This window comes from Ahaetulla prasina, chromosome 8 (assembly GCF_028640845.1).
Source record: "Ahaetulla prasina isolate Xishuangbanna chromosome 8, ASM2864084v1, whole genome shotgun sequence".
In the NCBI taxonomy this organism is placed as follows: domain Eukaryota; kingdom Metazoa; phylum Chordata; class Lepidosauria; order Squamata; family Colubridae; genus Ahaetulla; species Ahaetulla prasina.
In genome coordinates this window covers 68,823,524-68,849,126 of record NC_080546.1, presented here as the reverse complement: position 1 = coordinate 68,849,126, position 25,603 = coordinate 68,823,524, and the positions used below count along the sequence as shown (strand labels likewise).

At 40.4% G+C, this 25,603-nt stretch overlaps 1 protein-coding gene across 5 annotated transcripts in view; it reads right to left on the bottom strand.

Annotated features, from left to right (window-relative positions):
- Window positions 1–1,900: 1,900 nt before the first annotated feature.
- LOC131203014 (gamma-aminobutyric acid receptor subunit beta-1-like) overlaps window positions 1,901–25,603 on the bottom strand; it is a 249,836-nt gene continuing 226,133 nt past the window's right edge. For 4 of the 5 annotated variants that reach the window (XM_058192814.1, XM_058192815.1, XM_058192817.1 and 1 more), the window contains 4 exons: window positions 16,100–16,237; window positions 15,856–16,008; window positions 10,838–11,079; window positions 1,901–4,998 (listed from right to left, as the gene is read on the bottom strand). In XM_058192814.1, coding sequence (XP_058048797.1) covers window positions 4,651–4,998; window positions 10,838–11,079; window positions 15,856–16,008; window positions 16,100–16,237 — 881 coding nt within the window. In that variant the 3' untranslated portion in view covers window positions 1,901–4,650. Of the gene's footprint in view, window positions 4,999–5,066; window positions 6,377–10,837; window positions 11,080–15,855; window positions 16,009–16,099; window positions 16,238–25,603 lie in introns of those variants that run through there. The other variant, XM_058192818.1, reaches the window with a different exon arrangement.

Below are 25,603 nucleotides of genomic sequence, written 5' to 3'. Positions count from 1 at the left end.
ATGATATGCAATTGTTGAAATCGCACAAAAGAACTGCAACTCACCCACCGACACATTGTATCTGAATGGAAGATGCTTTTATGTTTGTATGTTTAAAAAAAATTTTTTTTCAAAAAAACCAACAAAAACCAACTGGGTAACCTTAGGCCAGTCACTCCGTCTCTGCCCTAGGAAGCAGGCAATGGAAAAACATTTCTAAAATATTGCCAAGAAAACTTCAGGGACTAATCCAGACAATTATCAGGAATCAACAATGATTTAAAGACAACAAACAAATAAATGAAAACCCATGTGTTCAAGACTGTGTCTTATCAAGTTTTGCAACAGATGCTTTGAAAGCAATTTTCAGCAAATAATTATATGCTAATATTTTCATTTCCAGTTATGTAAATACTATATATTTACAGATTAAGTAAAAGCATTGTATTGGTTCTGTCTCCTGAGTTTTCAATGCTATAATAAATTCAAGCTTTCATACTAAGGGCACTTTGGGATAATAAACTCACTGTGTATAATTGTTGAGGTCTAATTGCTAGGTGATAATATGAACAGTGTGAACAAAATCTTGAGGAGATGGTTCACACCCCCATTAGACCCACCCTTTCACATTTGATTAGTTATGATCATCCCTCATTGCTCAGAAAAAATTAATCTACTATATTTTTAGCTATGAAATTTAGCTCCCTCCTTGAAAAAGAAGGGCTGGGATTTGAACTATGAAGAAGTTTGCCACCAAACTATTTAACAAAGAAACAGATTGTCTCTACAGCTTCTAGGAAATCAATTATACTTCACTAAAAATTAGTTTAGTTTAGTTTAGTTTAGTTTAGTTTAGTTTAGTTTAGTTTAGTTTAGTTTAGTTTAGTTTAGTTTAGTTTATTATCATTGCACATTATACAACGAAATTAAATGCTGTCTTCAGTGTACATTATAACTATAAAAATAAAAACACAAACATACATCCTTTACATTCTAATATATACATTTGGATAGTTTCATGTTATATCTTTTTTTTTTTTTGGTACGTACACACACACACATATGCAGACTGTATACAGTATATGCATACATTCTTTGGATCTCACAGAGCACAGCCCCTCTCTGTTATTCTTGAAAGTAGCTATTTTCAGTGACTGGACACTTTTTAGGCCCTCTTTTTTCAGTGTTTTGTGGTAATCTAAAAAAAGTGACATTGCTTTCACTAATAGCAAAGGGAGGGGGTTGTGTTTACATTCAGTCCAAAGGATATTCCAAATTGTTTTCAAAGGCTGCTCTGACAAGGGAGAAAGACACAGAAAAAGAGAGAATCTGATGGTATATAATGAATATAATTTAAGTTTTTTTTTATCTGTGGCCACATATCAGTATAACTAAATTAAAAAGGTTTGTTATCCCCAGGAAAATTTAAAACACATGATCTCTAAGATACAGTCAATTGGGGGGGAAAGGGGGGGATTTTTTTTTTGTAAAACGTTTTGAATAATAAATAATAAAAAAAATAAATAATAAAAAAAAAAGAATCATAAGGTACAACACTTAATGATAGTCATAGGGAAGCAGTCAATATAAATCTTAAAGATTCCAGCAACAAGGCTACAGTCATACAGTCATAAGTGGGAGGAGATGGGTGATAAGAACTATGAGAAGATTAATAGTAATGCAGACTTAGTAACTAGTTTGACAGTTCTGAGGGAATTATTTGTTTAGCTTGAATCCAAAACAAGAAGAAGCTATGTGAAAATGACTTAGGCCAGGGGTCTGCAAACTTGGTTCTTTTAAGATTTGTGGACTTCAACTCCCAGAGTTCATCAGGCAGCTTTGCTGGCTGAGGAACTTTGGGAGTTGAAGTCCACAAGTCTTAAAAGAGCCAAGTCCGCAGACCCCTGTGCTATTATAATGCCATTCTCAATGGTGGGGGGGGGCACAAAATACATCTATAAGAAGTAATTATGCACTCCTCCTCCGAGAAGAATGAAATATTTTAGGGAATATTAAAAGAGGCAGAATATTATATTTCCCCAAAGGAGAAATGGAGTAACATGCTCCAGCCCCAATTTCCTGCATAGTAAAACAGCTTCCAGCAGAAATTAACAGAGTTGGAAGGGACCTGATAGGTCATTTAGTCCAACCCCCTGCCCAACCAGGACACCCTACACCATTTCTAACAGATGGCACTCCAGTCTCTTCTTGAAAGCTTTCAGTGATGAAGGTCCCACAACCTCTGAGTTCCTAGAGATGCAGATTTTGGGCCCATTAAGAAATCCAGGACAATCTATTCAAAAACAAAACATCTTCAGCTCCAGGGTGATGGGATTAAGAAGGAGAGGACATGACCTTTTAGGACATAATAGGATTAACCTACCACCATTTAGCAAAAGACAAGTCCCTTCATTGGACAATCCCAAAACAGTCCAAACTTCAAAGTCACAGAAACCTAGGAAGATCCACCCATTCATTCAACCATTTGGTCAGCTGTCTCAGAATCACATGCTGTTGGTGGTTGTGCTCATCAATAAACATAATCTTTCTTTCCAATCAGCCTTGATGTTATTTCCAGTGTCTTTCTCCCAGCTTGGAACTGGACCTGGATTTTTCTTCCAACACATTCCCTCTTTGTAGACTTTAGTTCAGCATTCAATACCATCATTCCAGACACTCTTCTAACTAAGCTAAACCAGCTAGTTGCAAACAGCTGGTTTAGACTTGTAAGTGGATCACAAGCTTCCTAACAAACAGGAAGCAGCAGGTGAAGCTAAGCAAGATCACATCAAATACCTGTACAATTAGCACAGGCCCCCCCAAGGCTGTGTGCTCTCCTCACTTCTCTTCTCTCTGTATACCAATGACTGCATCTCCAATGATCCATCTATTAAGCTACTAAAGTTCGCAGATGACACAACAGTGATTGGTCTCATTCGAGACAATGACGAATCCGCATATAGACGAGAGGTTGAACGACTAGTCTTGTGGTGTGACCGAAACAATCTGGAACTGAACACACTCAAAACCATAGAAATGGTGGTAGACTTTAAGAGGAACCCTTCCATACTTCCACCTCTCACAATACTAGACAACACAGTATCAACAGTAGAAACCTTTAAATTTCTAGGTTCTATCATATCGCAAGATCTAAAATGGACATAGGAATCCCCTATTTTTATTTTTTATTTTTTTTAAAGAGGGAGTCCATTTTAAGGCTTATTGTCAGATTTCAACTTTTTCCACCTCAAAATAAAAGGAAATATGTGCCACTGCTGTTTGTGTTTTAGCAATTATAGTCAGAGAAGGGCTTTGACAGTTGAATGATCTTGGTCTAGTGACCTTAGGACTATTCACTGCTAAATAAAAGACATAAAAGAACCAATGATGTGACTAGAGATGCATCCATGTTGGCACTGAAAATAAGTTTATGCCATGGCCACAGCTTTCCCCATGGAATATAAATTTCTATTATCTGGCAAACATAACCCATAAAAAATTGTTAATGTTTTCCCCTCTTCTCCCAACAATAATCCCAGGATTCTGGGATAGAGGGATGATGGTTAAAGCGATAACCTAATACAGGTTTAAAGTAGCCTTTAATGGAAGTGAAAGGGAAAATATTTTTCTTCCAGCAAAACTTAATGTATTATGTTAAATCAATACACTACAGTAAAGCTTTGCAACTATTGTAGACTTCTACTGGCATATATTCCTTCTAGCACTGTCACTTCATAAAGGTATTCTTATTGGCTGAATGTATAAATTGTAATCAAATATCAACTAAAGCTGCATAAAAGTATATATGAATAAAGGAATAATTCTGAAGAAAATGATTATTTTTGTTTAAAGGAGATCCATTAATTCATCACAGCGGTACCACTTTTCAAGAGATGAACTTTTATTGTGTGAGAGAAAACCATGTTCTTTCTAAGCTATTTCTTACCATCTCCAATATTTAAAGATGTGTATTAATCATTTGAAAAATATGTGCTTCCTGTTTCAACAGGAGCACATTTTAATTTAAAAAAATGTTTGACATTTACAAATTAATAGATAAATTATTTAACAATGCAGCTCTTTTCCCCATCAATATTGGTAGATCTCTGTTTACCCATGTACTTTTTCACACTGTAAAATTATATATTGTTCTGGCAGCTTATTTATAATAAAAGACCTGCACTGAAAACCAATGTGTGATTTGTCAGGAGTTGTGCAGTTGGGTCTCCTTCTCAGTAAATGTGCATATGATTGAAGCTATCATCTGTCTTCCTTTGCAAACAGATGTTTTAACTTTGTTTGCCAAACACTATTGTGATGCCATTAGACATCGATTTTTGGAGTGGGTGGGATTAGACAGAATTTCATTTCACATTTTAAATGTTAAAAAAAAAGGAAAGGAAAGATTAATAGAAATAGTTAGCAAAACAGGAGAAAAGCACTTGTGTCTTTAACATCTTTGCTCTTTGAAACCATATCTAAAAGAATGATACAATATTCAAAGAGATACTTTTGTTTTTGGAGTATATAGGGTTTAAATATGAGTAAAAGGATACTCTAGCCTACTGAATAGGTGGACTCTGTACTGTGAATCTTCCTTAAGGTTGACAGAAAGTGAAGAGAGGAAAAAATGGTGTCTAGGATGACTTGATGGGGGGATCACAGCATAACTCAGTGCACATAATAAAGCCAATAGACAACATTAAAAAGAATAAAAGTGATAGGAAAGACCATTCTGGACCACTTGTCTATGGAATTAACATCAGTCAAATCTGGTATTTTGACTTTGAGCTGTGATGCTCTTCTTCGTAGTCGTCCCTTTTGGTGGGTGGTGTGTCTGTCCAAGGTGCTTCTGCTGTTGAAGTCTTTCCCAGTAGGTGGTCTCCGGTAATGGATGCTGGCACTATCATAAGAGTACATGGTGGCTCTTGGATCATTCAAACTCGCAAGCACATCAGAGCTGCTGACTTCATTTCTCAATTCCACGGTAGTAAGAAGGATATTCCCACAGGTATCAATCTAAAGGAGGGGCACACTTTAGAGAGAGTCTCTGTATCACTAGTGCTCTTTACATTTCTGCAAATTACCTGAAACAATGGACCACTCCAGATTGAATGACACACACATACACACACACACCCAAAAAAATATAGGAAAGTCCATTCCTTTTAAAGACATTTAAAAAACTACGTTATTTCAGTGAAGTTTAGATTAGTCAAAACTAGCTTCAGCACAACACATTTCAAGTCCTATAATGTAAGAAGTACCAAATCTGGATTTTTTTTAGTGTCAGCTTGTTCAGGGAAATTGAGAGAATTTGCTGAAATAGAATTTTGGGCTGTTTTCCTGAAAATTTTGTCATTTTATTTCAGTTTTAGTTTATTCTTTCATTTCTGGCAATGGCAACTTTCTTTTTTTTTTTTGTCTGTGTTCCCTTATATTTTTTTTTTCCATAAAAAAGTTTTATTTTTACAATCATGTCAAACAACTCATTCAATGTACAGTTATGTCTATTTTACACTGACTTCACAGCATCCAGAGAGGCATCTTGGATAAAGAGCAGAAACATCCAAACTGACTACCTCATAGCTAAATTCCATGAAAACAACCCAACAAAGTCTAGGGGGATCGCACCCCTAAAATCTATACCTGTACTCAAACTGTTTTTGCCTTGCACAGGTTGCCTTCAGGAAATGAGGGAAGCAGAATGTCAACAAAGCATTGACCTCCTCTCGAGTTGCTATAGACAGGAGGATGAGGAATCAAACACTTCAGTCAAAATAAAATACATTCCAGCCAGCCACATCAAGATCATATCCACGCAGACCCACAGTGGCTGGAGGGAGGGACCTCTACAACCTGTGAAATTGATTCATTGGATAATATGACTGATGACATATTATCCAATATGGGAGGGGGAAACAGGGTCAGAACTGGGATGTGAATTAAGTGAGGTTAGAGTTGGCTTCACTTGGTCCATCCTGACATGAAGCTCCTCATAAATAACTGGATTTCTTTTGAAGCTTGGTTTGAGGCTCATAATTTAATTAGGGCATTGGTCGGAACCCTGACATTATTATTCTGGTAACCTGAATGACCCCAAAAGATGACGTCTGTTCAATATTATTTAATTTGGGATATAGGGTATAATTGGCTTAAGAGTAGATGCAAAGATTAGAAAATTAACAATGAAAGATGGTTAATGAAATAGAGTATAAGTATAAAGAAAGATAAAGAATATTTATTATGCACAATATTACATTACAGTAAGATGTCACAAAAAATGTAAAATGTAAGAAGTATTTAGAATGATAAATATATAATGTAAACAGAATAGTATTTATAAATGTAAAAAACTGTGGATATAAGCCAGTACAGAGCTGTTGCAAAGTAGAAACTGTAATGTAAAATGAAAAAAACTGATTAATAATTTAAAAAATATGACTTCTGTTCTTCAAACAGCAATCACCTTCCTATTTAGGTCAGTCAGTCAAGGCATATCATGTGTAACTGGTGAAATCTAAATTTTTTTACTACTGGTTTTGTGAGCGTGGCTTGGCGAGCATGGCTTGGTGGGCGTGGCAGGGGAAAGATACTGCAAAATCCCCATTCCCACCCTACTCCAGGGGAAGGATACTGCAAAATCCCCATTCCCACTGCACTCTGGACCAGTCAGAGGTAGTATTTTCCGGTTCTCCGAACTACTCAAAATTTCCACTCCAGAACCTGTCAGAACCTGCTGGATTTCACCCCGATGTGTCAATAAAATCTAGGAAGTTCTATTCTATGGGGGATTTGGGTCAGTTAGCATATATTGCTTCTGTTCTTGGAACCCACAGAACCAAACTTCAGAGCTATTTTCCAACCTCAAACAGCAGATACTTTATATTAGTTAGGAAAGAAAAAAGAAAGATGAAGAGAGATAAAAGCAGGTAAAGATTATTGAAAGGACTCTATGGGTAACTGAAAAGTGCTTCCACATTCCTATCACCTACACCAGGGGTCTGTAACCTTAAACACTCAAAGAGCCGTTTCCCACCCATTTCCCACAGAAAAGGAAACACCAGGAGCCACAAAACCTGGGTCACTCACTCCCACCCAGTCACATGATCCCCCCAGCCATGCCTACCCAGCTTTTGTGGCTCCTAGTATTTTCTTTTCTGTGGGAAATGGGTCTCTCTCTCTCTCTCTTCTCATCTCTTTGCTCTCTCTGTCTCTCATTCTCTCTCTCTGCTCTCTGTCTGTTTCTCTCTCTCTCTCTCTCTTTATCTGTCTCTTTGTCTCTGTCTTATCTATCTATCTATCTATCTATCTATCTATCTATCTATCTATCTATCTATCTATCTATCTATCTATCTATCTATCTATCCATCCATCCATCCATCCATCCACCCACTCACCCACCCACCCATCCATCTGTGCTTTCCTGGCCAGCTTCACGTCATGTTAATCCAACCACTTGGGCTGTGGAGGGGGAGTGGCAGGCAAAGCCAAGCATTGGAGATCCATGCAAAATGAGGCAACTCCAATTTGGATCCTGTTGGGAAGACAGACACACACCCTTTCCTCTCTCCCCACATGGCAGGGGCCCAGGTGGCCCGAGGGCATCTCCCTCCTCAGAGGCGGCCAGCAAGCAAAGAAATGTGGTGCTCCAGCTGGGAGGTGGCAGCACGGAGCCCCACCTCTGGCCGGCAAGAGCGTTGGCTGACCTCTATATGCCAGTAGGAGGCAGAGGTGATGATGGGCTCCTGAGGCTGCTGCACCTTGTGGGGAGCCCCAGTAGGGTCTCCTCGCTCAGGCCTGAAAAGGCTCTGGCTCCCAGCACCACTGTGTTCCCCGCCAGCTGGTGAAGTGGTGGCACTGCACCTCCTAGGTGGAGGGGGGCCAGACAGTGGCAGCGAGAAGTGGGCAGAGGCTGGTGGATGGGTTCCCCCCACCTGCTCCAGGAGGGAGGGCTCAGCCATCTGGATGGAGGCGGGCGCCACGGCAGGTGGGATGAGCTGGGAGGGACATGCGAGCTGAATGTTTGGAGCCATGCTTGGCAGAGTTTGCAAGCGGGCTTGGCAGGGCAGCTTAACAGGGAGGGAGACCCTGGCCTGTTTGGTTTGTTTCAGCATGGGGTGGGAACGCAGAAGGCGGAGGAAATCTGTGCCTTCATTCCTGCTCTGGAATACAAAGTGAGTCTCCATCCCCTGCTGTTGCTCTTACCATCTCAGGCCAGGCAAGGAGTGACTGGGAGGGGAGGGCAAGTGGCAGGGCCAGCCAGTGGTGGGGTCACTTGACAGGGAGCTGCAGCAGAGGAAAGAAAGAGCCGCAGGTTGCCAACACCTGACCTACACATTTCATTTATATTAAAACAGGTAGTTCTCAACTTATACTACAACTGAGCCCAAAATTTATGTTGCTAAGTGAGAAATTTGTTAAGTGAGTTTTGCCCCATTTTACAACTTTTCTTACCACATTTGTTAAGTGAATCACTGTAGTTGTTAAATTAGTAACACAGTTGTTAAGTGAATCTGGTTTCATCATTGACTTTGTCAGAAGGTTGTAAAAGGTTATTCACTTGACCCAGGGATACATCAACAGTCATAAATGTAAGTCAGTTGTCAAACATCTGAATGTAAATCACATGACCATGGGCATGCTGCAATGGTCATAAGTCACTTTTAAGTGTGAAAAATGGTCATATGTCACTTTTTTCAGTGTTGTCGTAACTTCAAACAGTCACTAAGTGAACTGTTGTAAGCCGAGGGCTACCTGTATTTATGTGGATACACATAGAACACAGAACACAGAAAACAGGTTTGGAAGGGATCTTGAAGATCTTCCAGTCCAACCCTGTGCTCAAGAAGGAGACACTATACCATTTGAGACAAATGGTTGTCCGACCTCTTCTTGAAAACATCCAGTAAAGAAGCACTCACAACTTCTGGAGGCAAGCTGTTCCACTGATTAATTGTTCTCTTTAGTTCTAGCTTGGATCTCTTAATTATCTTTTACCCATTACTTCCTGTCTTGCTCTCAGGTGCTTTGGAGAATATGCTGACCACCTTTTCTCTGTGAAATCTCTTCAAGTACTATAAGGTGGCTAGCTAGTCTTTCTCCTCATTAGTTCACTAGTTCCAGGGCTGAAATGCTACCGGTTCTGTCCAGTTCCCCTGAACCGGTAATAAAAAATGCTACTGGTTCGCTGAACCAGTAGTAAAAAATGTTTTTAAAAAAGTTCCCACGATCAGCTGAGTGACCCGCGATCATTGGAATGTTTTTTAAAACTTTTTTAGCATTTTTTTATTTAAAAATGCTTTAAAAAGTTTAAAAAAAAGTTCCAACATCACGGGTCACTCAGCTGATTGTTGGAACTTTTTTTTTTTACTTTTTAGGCATTTTTTTACTACTGGCTCAGGCGAATAGGTAGTAAAAATGCTTTTAAAAAGTAAAAAAAGAGGCTCCGATGATCACAGCTGTGCTGCGCGATCGTCGGAACCCTTTCTTTAGGGGGTTGGGGCTGGGGGTCCGTTTTTGCTCCCAGCAGGCTTCCCTGAAGCCTGCTAGGCCAAAAAGAGAGGGTGCGGCAAAAAACAGGGGGGCTGAAGGGGTCTGTTTTTGAAAGAGAGAGAGTGGGAGGGAGGGAGGGAGGGAGGGAGGAAGGAAGGAAGGAAGGAGGGAAGGAGGGAAAAAGGAGAGGAAGGAAGGACTACAAACCTAGCACTAGACGCAGCTTCAGAGGATAATCCAGGGCTGGAAGGGACCTGGAGGTCATCTAGTCCAGCCCTGCTCCAGCAGGACATTGTTAGTGAGTTTCTGTCTTTTAATCCCCCAGTCACATGGTTATATAGCTATGCCCACCCAGTCACATGACCCCCACCACCAAGCCACACCCAACGAACTAGTAGAAAAGAAATTTAGATTTCACCGCTGCCTAGTTCCCATAACCATTCATTTAACTATTTAGTTTCCAGATCTCTTATCATCTATGTTGCTTATCATCTATACTTTTTCTAGAGTCTTTTTCTAGATTTTTAAGCATCTTTTTGTATCATGGTGACCAAAATTGGATGCGGTATTTCAAATGTGGCCTCACTAGTGCAGTATAGAACAGTATTATTACTTCTTGTGATCTTGATGTTTTCCCTGTTGATGCAGCCCAGGACCATATTGGTTTTTTGGGTAGCTACAGCATAGTGCTGGCTCATAAGCTGTTGACCACTAGGACCCTACATTGCTCTCACAGTTACTATTGTTGAGCCAGGTCCTGTTTATTTTATACTTGTGCATTTGATTTGATTTTTCCTGTCTACGTGTAGTACTTTACTTTTTTCACTATTGAATGCATGCATCTTGTTGGATTCTTTACTTACTTTACTCTGATATTTCTTGCATCTGTCAAAAAGTAAATTCTCACAACCCAGGTCCATAACACAATAAAAGCAGATAATCAGTATAAGTTGATCAACAGATTTTCCACATTAAAGTTTTTTGCTTTATACATACATTTATGGATTTCTGGAGTGCACAAATATATTTCTAGGCTAATTTTGAGAGAAATATATTTAAACAATAAATACTGATATTAAAATCACTGACTATTGAATACCTTATACTAATTACTGACATGATGAACTATTGACTATTCTGAATATGTTCTGATGCTCATTCCTTTCATATTCTCTAATTCAAAAATTGTTTTTCCAAAAATTGTTTTCCAATGAAGAGGATTAGGTCACTTTATAAAGCATATTTACATTTGTAATATGAATTCACTAACAAATTATCTTGTTTGGAGTGCTATAATTTTCTGCTTCAGCAATGCTTGTCCAGATAAATAGGAAACTATATGAGCTTTCAGAGAATTGGTTACCTGAAGTTTATTCATCTCCACTTTCTTCCTCTCATTAGTGGCTTTTTCTGCCGCTTTCTTCTGATGCTGAGGGCCTTTGCCAAAGAATGTGTAGTTGACAAATGCATATTCCAGTAAAGCAAGGAATACAAACACAAAGCAGCCCATAAGGTAGATGTCAATTGCCTTCACGTATGGGATTTTGGGAAGGGTTTCCCTGAGGTGAGTGCTAATGGTGGTCATTGTCAGCACAGTGGTGATTCCTACAGAGAAGGAAAGAGTTACCTTTCTAAAGACATACTTCATTTCTGAAGATAGCACATCATAAAGAATTCCTAGCACAGGCATCCACCTTGCTGCCTGAGCCATTTCTACAATGCTCTAGTTTTCTATGCCTTTTAGCATCTTTTCCATTGTATCAATCAGATTTGGGAATTACAACTCTCAAGACTTGCCACAATGTGTAGCTGAGACCTTAGAGATTTTGGAACAATACGAAAGAATATGAGTTTGTTTCTGCTAGGGCAGAAGAGGTTTAACTACCATGATTTGAACAATATTCCATGTACAATGTTGGTTATTGCCTCAAAAATTGCAGGATATGTGCTGATTCTTAAGTTACAGGAAGTTCTCTATAACTATGTTTCACCAAGTTAGAATATTTGACCTGGATATTTGATCCAGGAGCACATCTTCCTAGGAAAGTCTTATATGCAGAAGTCAAAGATTTTGTATAGAAGTTTGTGAGCTAAATGTATATAATTCTGACAAATATACATTATTGTTGAAAAATCTTTGGCATTTTAAGATAAATTTGCTTCACCATGTCTTCTTCCCATCTGCAGAATTTGATTACTTGATCAGTTGCCATCAAGTTGGTTTGATTCTCAGTGATCACACTGACAGATTTTCTTCAGGATCATCTGTCCCCAACCAGGCCCTTTGGGTCTTCGAGAAGTTTGATTGAACTCGCAAGAAGATATTCTTTTACAGCGTGTTTCCCTGGACACAACGGCAAGGAAAGTGACGGAGCTTGAAAGGTAAGATGTGCATCCCGCTTCTCATCCACCCTACCTGCCACCCCCAAATTGCATCCCTAAAGGGGGCAGGTGGCTAAGCAAGGGGCAGAAGCCCTGTCATGCCCGGCGAGGGGGGGGAAGAAGAGATGGCAAGGGGAGCCACGTCTCGCTTCATGCGTCTTGCTTCTCCCCAGCACCACCTTCCACCCCTCTCCATAAAGAGACAGCAGGGAAGGTAAGCAGCAAGGCTGCTGTTACCATTGGCGTGGGGTAGGACATGTTGGGCCACTCGGCCAGCGTGAAGAACAGGGAGGGGAGGGCATGTCCCCCCTTTCCCCCACTCCGGCCTCACCTCCTCAACTCATTTTGGTTGTGTCGCAAACAACCAGAGGAAATGGCAGGACCAGCTGCACATGTGTGTAAGTAGTTGATGGGGGGGGGCTTATTTTTCAGGGGTGGCTTATATTATCACATGTGCTGAAAAGCCCAATTGGGCTTATTATCCAGACATGTCTTATTTTCGGGGAAACACGATAGACAACATGCTTCCCTAGATTGTGTGTCTGGTCTGCAGATGGCTGGGTTTTTTCCTTTGAGAAAATCTCCTATCATCAACACTCGCCTTCCTTTTTTTGGGGTGGGGGGAGGGGTGCAGTCTGGGATGCTTTTTTGTTTATCTCAGGTGTGTTTGTTGTGACTTTTTAAGGGATATTTGACATCTCTTCTCTAGATGTCTGCATGTTTTCTTGGAGAGGGAGGTTGTGGGTCTGCACATTTTCATCTGGGAGGAGAAATCAATTGCTCAGTTTTAATGGGGCTGCTTCTGGTTGGGTTAGATGGGCAGTAGGGGTTTATTAGATGTGTACTGTTTCTTTCTTTATTAATTATGTTTCCTTCTATGTTTGATATACCTCCATTTGTTTTCCTCCAAAAGTTTATCAGCAGGATCAAATCCTCAAGGAGTTATTTGTTCATTATTTGGTTCAATTTGGGTATAGCTTTCTTGCATAGGTTGGAGTTTGGCTAGAGTTGGCTCTAGATCCCTTACTTTTTCCTCTAGTAGTTCACATAGTTTACATTTAATACATGTATAATTTGGGTGTTCTTTGGGAATAAGCATATACATGAAACATACATTGCATACCACAATAGTATCAGTCACCTGTTCCATGAGTTTCTTTTTACTGGCTCTTTTAGGGGTAAAAAAATTATGTTTCTTTCTCTTTTTTTCTATCCTTTTTTCTGCCTTTTTGTGCTTGTTTTTCTATCTTGTCATTTATTTAACTTTCTTACTGTTATGTTAGTTTTACTTATCCTTTTCTTCTGTATATTTTAAAAAGGAGTTTGAGCTCTAATTCATCCCTGCCTAATTATTTAAGATTTGCCTTATTTATTTGATTTATTTTGTTCTTCCTTGGTTTCTAAAGTTCCACTCTTGTTCTTATTAATTGCCTATTTATTTATCTTTTATTTTCTGTCCTGTATTTGTTTTTATTCTCTGCTGGGATCTTCTCTCCCTGCCTATTGGTACCTCAGGCTTAACTTGTTGCCTTCACTTCTGTCGTCTGCTGCTCTGGCCTCTTGTTTTCTCTGCCAGCTCTGTTCTGTCTTTTTTTTTTTGGCCTTGGCCCCACTATCGTCAGATCTCTCGGCCTGCCTGCAGCTTTCCAGTCAGCTCATCTCTGCTGTCTGGTTTGGTCTGTTCACTCCACCACTCAGCTCTACTGTCACTTTCTCTATTGTTCTCTGCACTGCTCTCAAGCTCTAGCTCACTGTGCTGCCCCTTTGCTGCTGCTGGCTCTCCTCCCTGCTGCGCTGCCACTGCTTTTTGCTCTGCAGCCACGTGGCTCCTGTTTGTTGGTCCGTCATGCTGGAATGCTGCTTCCACCAGCAAACAGGACCATTTGGATGGTCCACAGCAAGCTCACCTCCTCTCCTCCTCCTTGCTCTGCTCTCTCACTGGCTCGCCTCTTTGCTCTTTGCCAGTCATTGTGCTGCCCTCGGTCTGCTGGCCTTTATGCCCCATAGCTAATTTTCCTCCCTTCTCCGCAGCTGGCCCCATTCACTCACTGGCTCACCTCTTTGTTCTTCGCTTGTTGGTTTTTCTGCCTGCAGTTGATTTGCCTCACCTCACTTCAATGGGCCTCTGGTCTCTTGGGTAGGCCTCTCAGTTGCAGCTGGGCTTCTCTCTCTCCTATTTTCTTCAATGTTCCTCTCCTTTTCCTTTCTCCAGTCTTTTTTTTATTTTTCTATGCCTTGTATTTTCTTCTCTACCTTTCCTCCTATTGTTTTATCTTAGTTTGCTAGCTACTTTTCTGTCTGCAATGTAACTATGGTTCCTCCATTGCCTCCATCTTGGAGAAGCTCTTTCTTGCCATAAAGGGATTTCTGGCCTTCTTCACAAAGGTATAACACTCTCTTGTATGACTTTTCATCCCTGCTTCCTCCAGTTTCTTATATTGATCTGCCCAGTACTTTTCTTTAGCTTTTCTTACCTCTTTCTGAATCTTTGCATTTAGTTTTCGCATTGTAAGGGGAGTGCATAAGTGCACCTGTGTGCCTACTGTCCCTGTCGTAATATTCCTCTTTACTTACTCTTTTCATGTATCCAAATTATGTTTATACTTTTACCTGTTATCTTATATATGATTGACAAAATAAATAATAAATTTCTTGTCACCAATGGTTTTTGCTTTCTTTCTCTCTTCTACAGTCTCTATTGTAGCTTCAGATATCCATATGGTCAATTTCTTTGGTTTCTTGTATGTAATACGTTCTTAAGCTACTTCAGTGACAATAGTTTTTATTTCCTCCCATAGCTCATCTGGTTATCTTTCTGTGAGGTTGAGCAGTGGAAATCTGTTCTTAACTTCAACTGCATATGCTGGGGGAATCTTCTTGATGTCAAATTTCTGAATCATGTGTGGTCATTTGATACTGCAGCACCTGAACTTTACTTTGGCAGCTAACACATTACATGAGGATAACAATGGATGTATCAGAACTTCAGACACAAAGCAATCTAGACCCAATAGGAAATAGCCAGATATTAAACCATACCATAGGAAGGACAAACAAGAAAAAAAGCAAGTACAATTTTTATACTAGCAAATAGATGATGTGGTAAATGCCACATTTACCAAGCCATTATTCTGGGACTACTTCCTCAGGTAGGGAAAAGGATTGGGACTCAGAGTATGAAATAATGCATAATCTGACCAATTACAATATACAAATTAGTGCATGGAGCTAATGAGATGGGGAATGTTGGCTACATCACCCCACCTATCAAGTAGTTAACTTTGTGCAGAATAAAGGACAGATTGACTGATGCTTTATTTTGTTCTCTTTGCTCCTGCTGTTACATACAGAAAAGGGTTAAAGCTGGAACAAGCAAAGATCCTCTCTTTGGGATTATCCATACTAATCATCTCCAGTTTTGCTTTAGAAGCACTGGAAAACTGTATGCCTTTTGATAGACATAGATAATGTAGATTGTTGATTTTTCTTTTTGGTGCCTTCAAATCAGTCTTGGCTGCTGGAGACTTCCTGGACTTGTTCCCGCAGTTTTCTTGGCAAAATTTTGGAAGTAGTTTGCCTTTGCCTTCTTCCTAGGCAAAGAGAATGACTGGCTTAAGGCCCCAACTGGCTTTGTACCCAAGATGGGACTAGAACTCAGTCTCTGGTTTGTAAATTGGTGCCTGAACCACCACAGCAAACTGGCTCTCTTAAATTGTTGCTATTAATTCCATTTTTCTCTTACCTATTGTTCACATTTGTCCTTGCTTTTGCCTACATTTTGTCCCATTTTGACAAATGAATTTTTTAATCTTTGATGATATTTAATAAATAAGCATCAAACTATATATATTTTTGCTAGCTGAACTGTGTGACATAGTCTGTGCGTCTTGCTCTAATCTGAATACATGAATTGACTGGAAGGCTGCTGGGTGCAAACTAAACAGGAAGTTACGCCCCCCCCCCATGTTCCAACATAGCATCATCCAAGAAATAATTTACCTAGTGCAACTCTTGCAGCAGATGCATCATAGTTGATCCAGAAGGATACCCAAGACAGAATTGTAATTAGAGTAGAAGGCATGTAGGTTTGCAGAATGAAATAGCCGATATTTCTTTTCAGTCGAAAACTCAGGGACAGACGGGGGTAAGCCCCTATTTAAAACAAATGAAATGAATTCATGTCACAAATATATTTGTGTTTTTGGTAATGTTTGCAGTATGTTTGCAGCTGCTTGGTGCTTACCTGTTGCAAACACTACTCTTTTTGAGATCATTTTGTAATCAATAATTGAGAACTGAGGGAGCTCAATTTTATTAACTCCACTAACAGCAGATTCCCCTCCATTCCAGTAAAATTCAATATCATCAGTTGTGTATCCATCTGCAGTTGGAGACATATATGCAAGTATGTTAGTTTGTCAACTAAATGTTTTACAGTTTAAATTTATTTCTAAAGAAAATTGCAAACAAGACATAACATTAGGAGACATATCTAAATTATAGCACTGTAAATATTTCACAGCTATGTAAATAAATCCAGCCTACATCATACATTTGAACAAGCCACTTTTGTTCCATTTAATACTGTATACTAAAATAATGTCCCTTTTATGGTATTTATTAAATTCTTGTTTTAAAAAGCAGAGATTCAAAGTTAAAAGATTTTAGAGATTTTTCTCCAGTTTTCTATCAAATGCAACACAGAGCTACTGAATATTATAAAATTTAATGATTTAAACCAGATCAACAAATTACAACAGAATGCCACATTTTAGCGACACAAGAAACCTTGGTTCATTTCTCTGGAAGTAAGTTCCATTTAGCACAGTAGACTTATTTTACCAGATAGTGTATCATTTAGGGTTACTAACATATTTCTATCAATTTGAAGAACAATGTGAAGAACAGCGAGAACAATTAATCAATGGAACAGCTTGCTTCACAGAGTTGTGGGTGCTCCGTCACTGGAGGTTTTCAAAAAAATATTGGACAACAATTTGTATGGTATGATATAAGATCTCCTGCTTTGAGCAGGGACTAGAAGACCTCCAAGGTCCCTTCCAGCCCTATGATTGCATGATTCTGTCTAATCTAGAAGTAAAGTTCTATAGAACATCTGTGTAGTTTAGCAAGTACATATAGTCCTCAACTTATGACTATAATTGAACCCAAAATTACAGTTGTAATTTGTGCCAGTCATTAAGCAGGTCAACATGTGACCACACACAATTTTACAACCTTTCCTGAGGCAGTCATTACGTAAATGCTGTGTTCATAAAGTGAACATGTAGTTATTAAGAGAATTCATTGTCTGCAATGGGCGTTTTCTGTTGGAATCAGAAGTAAACACCAGTTTCCAGCAAAACAACCTTTCAGACCTGCCCCAACTTGGGTTCTTAGGAAAGAAAGACCATTGGTTCCATTTGTGCAATAGATATACTTTTACTAAGAGCCAAATAATTACAGTACAGCAAAGTTAGATCTGAAAGTTTGTGCGCGAAGTTTCCCCAGTTAATTTTTCATTTTCTGTTCCTCCCCTCTGTTATCTCCCCATTATTCAGTCACATTTGCGTAAGTTATTTTGGTAACAGTCCCAGCAAGGTGGACTAGATGGTGAGCTGTTACATTCCATTCCCAGGCCTCTGGCATTGTGACGATGAGCTGATGTCTTCAGAAGGCATGATGAATGGTTTCTGTTTTCCCCTCCCAATGCTCCCTCCCTTCATAGTTTATGGCAGGCTGACGTCTAGCAAAGCAAGGCTGAAACACAGGCAATTCTGACACAACCACTGTAGTCGTGTGACAGGATGTCGTGTGACAACCACTGTAGTTGTGTGACAGGATGTTGCAAATGGCAATAAAAGTGGGCTGGTTGCCAAGCACCCAAAATGTGGTCATGTAACTCAATGATTAAATCCAATTTTTTTTACAACTGGTTCAGTGGGCATGGCTTGGCTGGCACGGCTTGGTGGGCATGGCAGGGGAAGGATACTGCAAAATCTCCATTCTCCTCCCCACTCCTGGGGGAAGGATATTGCAAAATCTCCATTCCCGCCATTCTGGGGTCAGCCAGAGGTGGTATTCGCTAGTTCTCCGAACTACTCCAAATTTCCACTACCAGTTCTCCAAACTGCTCAAAATTTCTGTTATCAGTTCTCCAGAACCTGTCAAAACTTGCTGGATTTCACCCCTGCCTATAACAATAAAAACATTTCTTCTTCCTTGACTTGTCTACCTCAATAAGCTGCCAACAGGCTTTTTCCTACTGAATACTAATGATATAATTATCTATACACTTACTGACAGTCTTAATTGTTTTAATTGATCAACTATCAACTAAATCAATTTTAGTTAATTAGCCATCTTTCTGCTATCAAATTAATCAAATAATTATAGTTAAATGCATTTTCTTCAAAATAAATGACTTTTTGAAAATAGAATGAATGAGCTGAAAGGCACCTTAGATGTCTTCTTGTCCAGCCTCCTGCTCAAGCAGAAGAACCTATACTATTTCAGATAACTGACTATCTAGAGTCTTCTTAAAATATCCAGTGATGGCGCACACATGATTTCTGAAGGCGAGCTCACGGGTTACTTGTTCTCACTGTTAGGAAATTTCTCCTTAATTCCAGGATGCTTCTCTCTTTGATTAGTTTCCAACCATAGTTTCTTGTCCTGCCCTCTGGTGCTTTGGAGAATAATTTGTTCCCCTCTTCTTTGCGGCAGCCAGTCAAGTATTGGAATATTGCTATCATGTCACCCCTAATTCTTCTTTTCTTTAGACTAACCAAACCCAAATCTTGCAGCCATTCTTCATATATGGTTTAATCTCCAGGCCTTTGATCCTCTTAGTTGCTCTTCTCTGAACTTCTTCCAAAGGCTCAACATCTTTTTTATAGCATGGTGACCAAAATTAGTTGTAATATTCCAGGTGTGGTCTTACTAGGGTTTTATAAAGCGGTACTAATACTTCATGTGATCTTGATTCTATGCCTCTGTTTATACAACCCAGGATTGTATTAGCTTTTTTGGCTGCTGCTGCACACTGCTGGCTCATATTCAAGTGATCATCCACTAAGACTCCAAGCTCCAGTGGTGGATTGCTACCGGTTCTGACCGGTTCTTAAGAACCATTGGCAAAAATCTGGCCAAGTTCGCAGAACCGGTAACGATGCCCAGCTGGCCACGTCTCCGAACCGGTTCCCTTGGCTGAAGAGGTTGTAAAAAAAAGGGTTTTAAAAGGCTCCTCTGGCGATCCCAGCTGAATTACCTGATCACCAGAACCTTTAAAAACATGCTTCTACAAGCTCTTCAGCCGAAGAGCTTGTAGAAAAAATCCTTTTAAGAGGTTGTGTTCATCTGGGCTGCTTCAGCTGGGATCGTCAGAGGAGCCTTTTAAAATCTTTTTTTCCTTTGGCAATCCCAGATGGGTTTCCTGATCATCACAGGCTTTTAAAATCACTTTTTTACAACCTCTTACAATTACCTATGCCCCCTCTCCCACTTACCTATAATTGCTGCTTCTTTCAGGCTTGCAAAGTCATGCTTTCCTTCGGCTTCTGCAATCAGTTGCATCAGCTAGCAACTGAATCTGCCTGCCTGCAATCCATTTATCGGTAATCAACTTAAACTGCCTGCCTCAATTGGGTAAGTAAACTATTAAAAATAGTTAATTGGTGTTTTTTTTAAGGAGTTGGGTTTTTAGACAGCAATTAAAAGTTAAGGAAGTTTTAAATTTAGCTGCTTTTATCTAAAACAGGGGTCTCCAACCTTAGTAACTTTAAGGCTTGTGGACTTAAATTCCCAGAATTCCTCAGCCAGCTTTCCTGGCTGAGGAACTCTGTGAGTTGAAGTCCACAAACCTTAAAGTTACTAAGGTTAGAGACCCCTGATCTAAAAAATATAAATAAAATAAAATAATAAAATAAAATATTTGTGCAGCTTTCTGAGATTTGGTGTGTTTCTGTAGTGTTTCACTCTAACTACACAAACACACAAAATCTCACAAAGCTGTATGTGGCAGTGTGTGTGTGTGTGTGTGCCAGTTGTATTGTGTTGTGGGTGTGTAAAGTGTGAAAGTTGGTTTTTGAGCTTTTTGTGGCTGTGTGAAGTTCCTGCTTGTTGCAGGGGCCATTTTGGGTGCAGCTGCTTTTACATTGTGTGTGTCAGTTGTGTTGTGTTATGTGTGTGTGTAAAGTGTGAAAGTTGGTTTTTGGTACCTCTTATTGTTTTGTATACTTAATTTTAATTGGGGTATTTTTATGAATTTTATGGGTCAAATTTGACGGTTTTAAATTTTCGGCCATTTATTGAATATGTTATTTTAACTTTTGTCTTAATTTGTATATTGTACTGTTTTATTCTGGCTGTACACTGCCCTGAGTCCTTCGGGAGAAGGGCGGTATAAAAATCTAAATAATAAATAAATAAATAAAATTATTTTTATTATTTATTGTTATTGGCCATGCCCACCCAGTCACGACTGCTAAGCCATTCTCACCCAGTCACATGACCATCAAGCCACGGCCAGTGTCACATGACCATCAAGCCATGCCCACAAAATAAGCCACACCCCCAGAACCGGTAGTAAAAAAAATTAGAACCCACCCCTGCCAAGCTCCCTCTCACAGTTACTGTTTTTTAACCAGGTCTCACCAAATCTCTAACCTTTGATTTTTCCTGCCTAAATGTAAAACTTTGCTTTTCTCCACACTGAAATTCATTTTGTTGGATAGGGCCCATTGTTCAAGTTTCTCCAGATCTTTTTGGATCTTGAGTTTGTCTTCTGGTATTGGTTATTCCTGCCAGTTTAGTGTCATCTGCAAATTTGATGAATCCCCCTTCTATTCTCTCATCTAAGTAATTTATGAAGATATTGAGAAGTACTGGGCCTAAGATAGAGCCTTGTAGTATCCCACTACTTACTTCTCTCCATGTGGATGGAGTACCATACTAATACCATTAAGAACTACTCCTTGAGTACAGTTTGTCAGCCAGCTACAAATCCATCTGGTGGTGATGTTGTCTGTTCCATGTTTTTCTAGCCCGCCAGAGGTAGACTGTGGTCTACTTTGTCAAATGTCTTATTAAAATCTAAGTATACTACATCCACAACATTTCACTGGTCTACTAATTTAGTGACTTTATCAAAGAATGAAATAAGATTGATTTGGCATGATCTGTTTTTAACAAATGTGTGATGGCTACTAGTTATAACTTTATTTGCTTCTAGTTGTTCGCAGATCTGTTTTTTTATTATCTTTTCCAGAATTTTTCCAGGTATTGAAGTTAGACGGATTGTTCTGTAGTTTCCTGGGTCTGGTTTTTTTCCCTTTCTGGAAGATGGGAACCATATCAGCTCTTTTCCAATCCTCAGGTACTTCCCCGGTGCTCCAGGATTTTTGAAAGATATGATTCAATGGTTCTGAGGTAACATCTGCTAGCTCCTTTAGAACTCTGGGATGTAATCAGTCAGGTCCTGGTGATTTATATTTGTCGAGGTCAGATAGGTGTTCTCTTACCATTTTCTTGCTTATTTTAATTTTTATTTATAGTTTGTCTTTTACAGTAGGGTTTTTTTTATACATTGGGCTATAATGTACCAAAAAACTACTATAAAAGACAAACTAGAAATAAAAATTAAAATAAGCAAAAAAATGAAGAGAACACCTATTAGACCTTGACAAATGTAAATCACTGGGACCTGACAGATTACATGATTCCAGTGATCTGATATCATGTAATATAGATTACATGATTTTTTTAAATAAAGACCATTTGTCTTACATGATTTATATTTTACTATTTTCATTGTCACGATCAGAACTAAAATATTCTTATAAAACCAATTGAGAGTTTTTGCCCTCATTGATTAAAATGTGTATCCTTAGATTAATAAAAGTTTGGTACATCAGTCCGGAAATTAAAGCTTGTTGGCCTAATAACATTAAATAATATTGTCACTGTTAAGTTCTGGAAGTAACGAGGCTGGAGACCAGGGTAGTGACAACAGCTCTTTAATATAGGGTGAACCCAGCAACAGGCTGGGGAAAAACCTCTCCTTTATACAGTTCTGCTGGAGGTCCAATCAAGCAACGTGCTGATTTCCGCTCAAATATTTAAAGGTACAACATAATACATAACACTCCTCCCTCCCAGAAAACACTTTGTCTCTATTTACATATTATTTACATGTTATTTTTCGGCGTAGTCACACGCAAATAACCTGGGCGTCTCCTAGTTCTTTCAGACCTCGGTTCAGTTCTGGGTGGTGTTTTGAGCTGGTCGGAGGGCTGTTCTCCTCCCAGCTCTTTCTCTGGGCCATGGGCTCCTGGATTATTACAGACTCTTTTTCTTGGCCATCCGGCCTGGATTACTTTTTAATTTTCCTGCTGTTTCCCTCGGGAACCTGATGGCGTCGCTGGAACTCTGGGACCTCAGCTAAGTCTTGCGCCTCCCGGGTCATTGTCAGCTGTGGGTTCAAATAAGTGTATTGGTCATAATCGGTTTCTATTGGTTTGGTTTGATCAGTTATTCGTTTCCTTAACTGATCTATGTGGCGCCTCCATACTCTGTTGTCTTGTAACTCTACCACAGTATGATTTTGGGCGGTTATTTGTTATTTGTCCTGCGAGCCAACTGGGCCGTCCCCATAGTTGGGCCCACACCGTCGCCTATGCCCATTTCCCTTGTTTTTCTAGTTCCCCTTGTAACCCTCTGGTGTGTAATGGGGATTCAAGCAGTCAAGTGGGCACGGAGTTTCCGTCCATCAATAGTTCGGCTGGGCTTCTGCCCGGTGGCGTGCTTGGGGTTCTGTGCTGGATCGCCAGAAAGAAAGTCTATCTTGTTTGCCAGTCACCTGGCTTGAGCCTGGACAATGCCTCCTTAGCGCTCCGGACGGAACGCTCTGCAAGGCCATTCGGCGCGGGTGGAAAGGCGCAGAGAGGGCATGTCGGATGCCTCCTCTGCCAGGTATTCTTCAAACTGGGCTGCCGTGGTGCGGGCCGTTGTCGGACACCAGGTGTCAGGCAACCCGTGGAGTTGCGAATAGGTGGCGCAGGGTTGCGATTACTGCCTCGGCCGTGGTGGATTTCATGAGTATGATCTCCAACCATTTGAGAATGCATCGACAACCACTAGGAAGCGTTTGGCCGTGGAAAGGGCCAGCAAAATCAATGTGGATTCTTGACCAGGGCCCTTGGGGTTTTCCCATTCCCTGACTGGGGCCGTTGGGGTAGAGGTCTGGACTCTTGGCAAGTCTGGCATTTCCCTACCTCTCAGCAATCTCTGCATCCATGAGTGGCCACCATACATAGCTTCTGGCTAGCCCCTTCATCCTTACGATCCCTGGGTGACCCTCGTGGAGGAGGTCCAATACCTTTCCCTTAGTTTGATCGGAATTACCACACGATCGCCCCATAACAGGCACCCCCTTGGGCCGAGAGCTCATCACGTTTTTAACAAATGTGTGATGGCTACTAGTTATAACTTTATTTGCTTCTAGTTGTTCGCAGATCTGTTTTTTTATTATCTTTTCCAGAATTTTTCCAGGTATTGAAGTTAGACGGATTGTTCTGTAGTTTCCTGGGTCTGGTTTTTTTCCCTTTCTGGAAGATGGGAACCATATCAGCTCTTTTCCAATCCTCAGGTACTTCCCCGGTGCTCCAGGATTTTTGAAAGATATGATTCAATGGTTCTGAGGTAACATCTGCTAGCTCCTTTAGAACTCTGGGATAATCAGTCAGGTCCTGGTGATTTATATTTGTCGAGAACAGATAGGTGTTTTCATTTTGTTATTTTAATTTTTATTTATAGTTTGTCTTTTACAGTAGGGTTTTTTTTATACATTGGGCTATAATGTACCAAAAAACTACTATAAAAGACAAACTAGAAATAAAAATTAAAATAAGCAAGAAAATGAAGAGAACACCTATTAGACCTTGACAAATGTAAATCACTGGGACCTGACAGATTACATGATTCCAGTGATCTGATATCATGTAATATAGATTACATGATTTTTTTAAATAAAGACCATTTGTCTTACATGATTTATATCTTACTATTTTCATTGTCACGATCAGAACTAAAATATTCTTATAAAACCAATTGAGAGTTTTTGCCCTCATTGATTAAAATGTGTATCCTTAGATTAATAAAAGTTTGGTACATCAGTCCGGAAATTAAAGCTTGTTGGCCTAATAACATTAAATAATATTGTCACTGTTAAGTTCTGGAAGTAACGAGGCTGGAGACCAGGGTAGTGACAACAGCTCTTTAATATAGGGTGAACCCAGCAACCGGCTGGGGGAAAAACCTCTCCTTTTATACAGTTCTGGTGGAGGCTTCGTCCAATCAGCAACGTGCTGATTTCCCGCTCAAATATTTAAAGGTATATACAGTAATACATAACACTCCTCCCCTCCCAGAAAACACTTTGTCTCTATTTACATATTATTTACATGTTATTTTTCGACGTAGTCACGCAAATAACCTGGGCGTCTCCTAGTCCTTTCAGACCTGCGCGGTTCAGTTCTGGGTGGTGTTTTGAGCTGGTCGGAGGGGCTGTTTTCTCCTCCCAGCTCTTTCTCTGGGCCATCGGGCTCCGGATTATTGCAGACTCTTTTTCTTGGCCATCCGGCCTGGATTACTTTGTAATTTTCCCTGCTGTTTCCCTCGGGAACCTGATGGCGTCGCTGGAACTCTGGGACCTCAGCTAAGTCTTGCGCCTCCCGGGTCATTGTCAGCTGTGGGTTCAAATAAGGTGTGGTCATAATCTGTTTCATTTGGTTGGTTTGATCAGTTATTCGTTTCCTTAACTGATCTACATGGCGCCTCCATACTCTGTTGTCTTGTAACTCGACCCAGTATGACTTGGGACCCCTTGTTTTGATTATCTGTCCTGCGAGCCAGCTTCCGCCGTCCCCATAGTTGCGCGCCCACACTTGGTCACCTATGCCCATTTCCTCGCCTTTCTATTTCCCTTGTAACCCTCTGGTGTGTAATGGGGATTCAAAGTCAAGTGGGCACCGGAGTTTCCGTCCATCAATAGTTCGGCTGGGCTTCTGCCGTAGCGAGTGCTTGGGGTTCTGTGCTGAATCGCCAGAAAGAAATCTATCTTGTTTGCCAGTCACCTGGCTTGAGCCTGGACAATGCCTCCTTAGCGCTCGGACGGGCGCTCTGCAAGGCCATTCGGCGCGGGTGGAAAGGCGCAGAGAGGGCATGTCGGATGCCCTCATCTGCCAGGTATTCTTCAAACTGGGCTGCCGTGAATTGCGGGCCCGTTGTCGGACACCAGGTGTCAGGCAACCCGTGGGTTCGCGAATAGGTGGCGCAGGGCTGCGATTACTGCCTCGGCCGTGGTGGATTTCATGATTATGATCTCCAACCATTTAGAGAATGCATCGACAACCACTAGGAAGGTTTGGCCATGGAAGGGCCAGCAAAATCAATGTGGACTCTTGACCAGGGCCTTGGGGTTTTCCCATTCCTGACTGGGGCCGTTGTAGGGGGTCTGGACTCTTGGCAAGTCTGGCATTTCCCTACCCTCTCAGCAATCTCTGCATCCATGAGGCCACCATACATAGCTTCTGCTAGCCCCTTCATCCTTACGATCCCTGGGTGACCCTCGTGGAGGAGGTCCAAAACCTTTCCCTTAGTTTGATCGAATTACCACACGATCGCCCATAACAGGCACCCCTTGAGCCGAGAGCTCATCACGTTCTTGGCAAATTCTTTAAACCTTTCG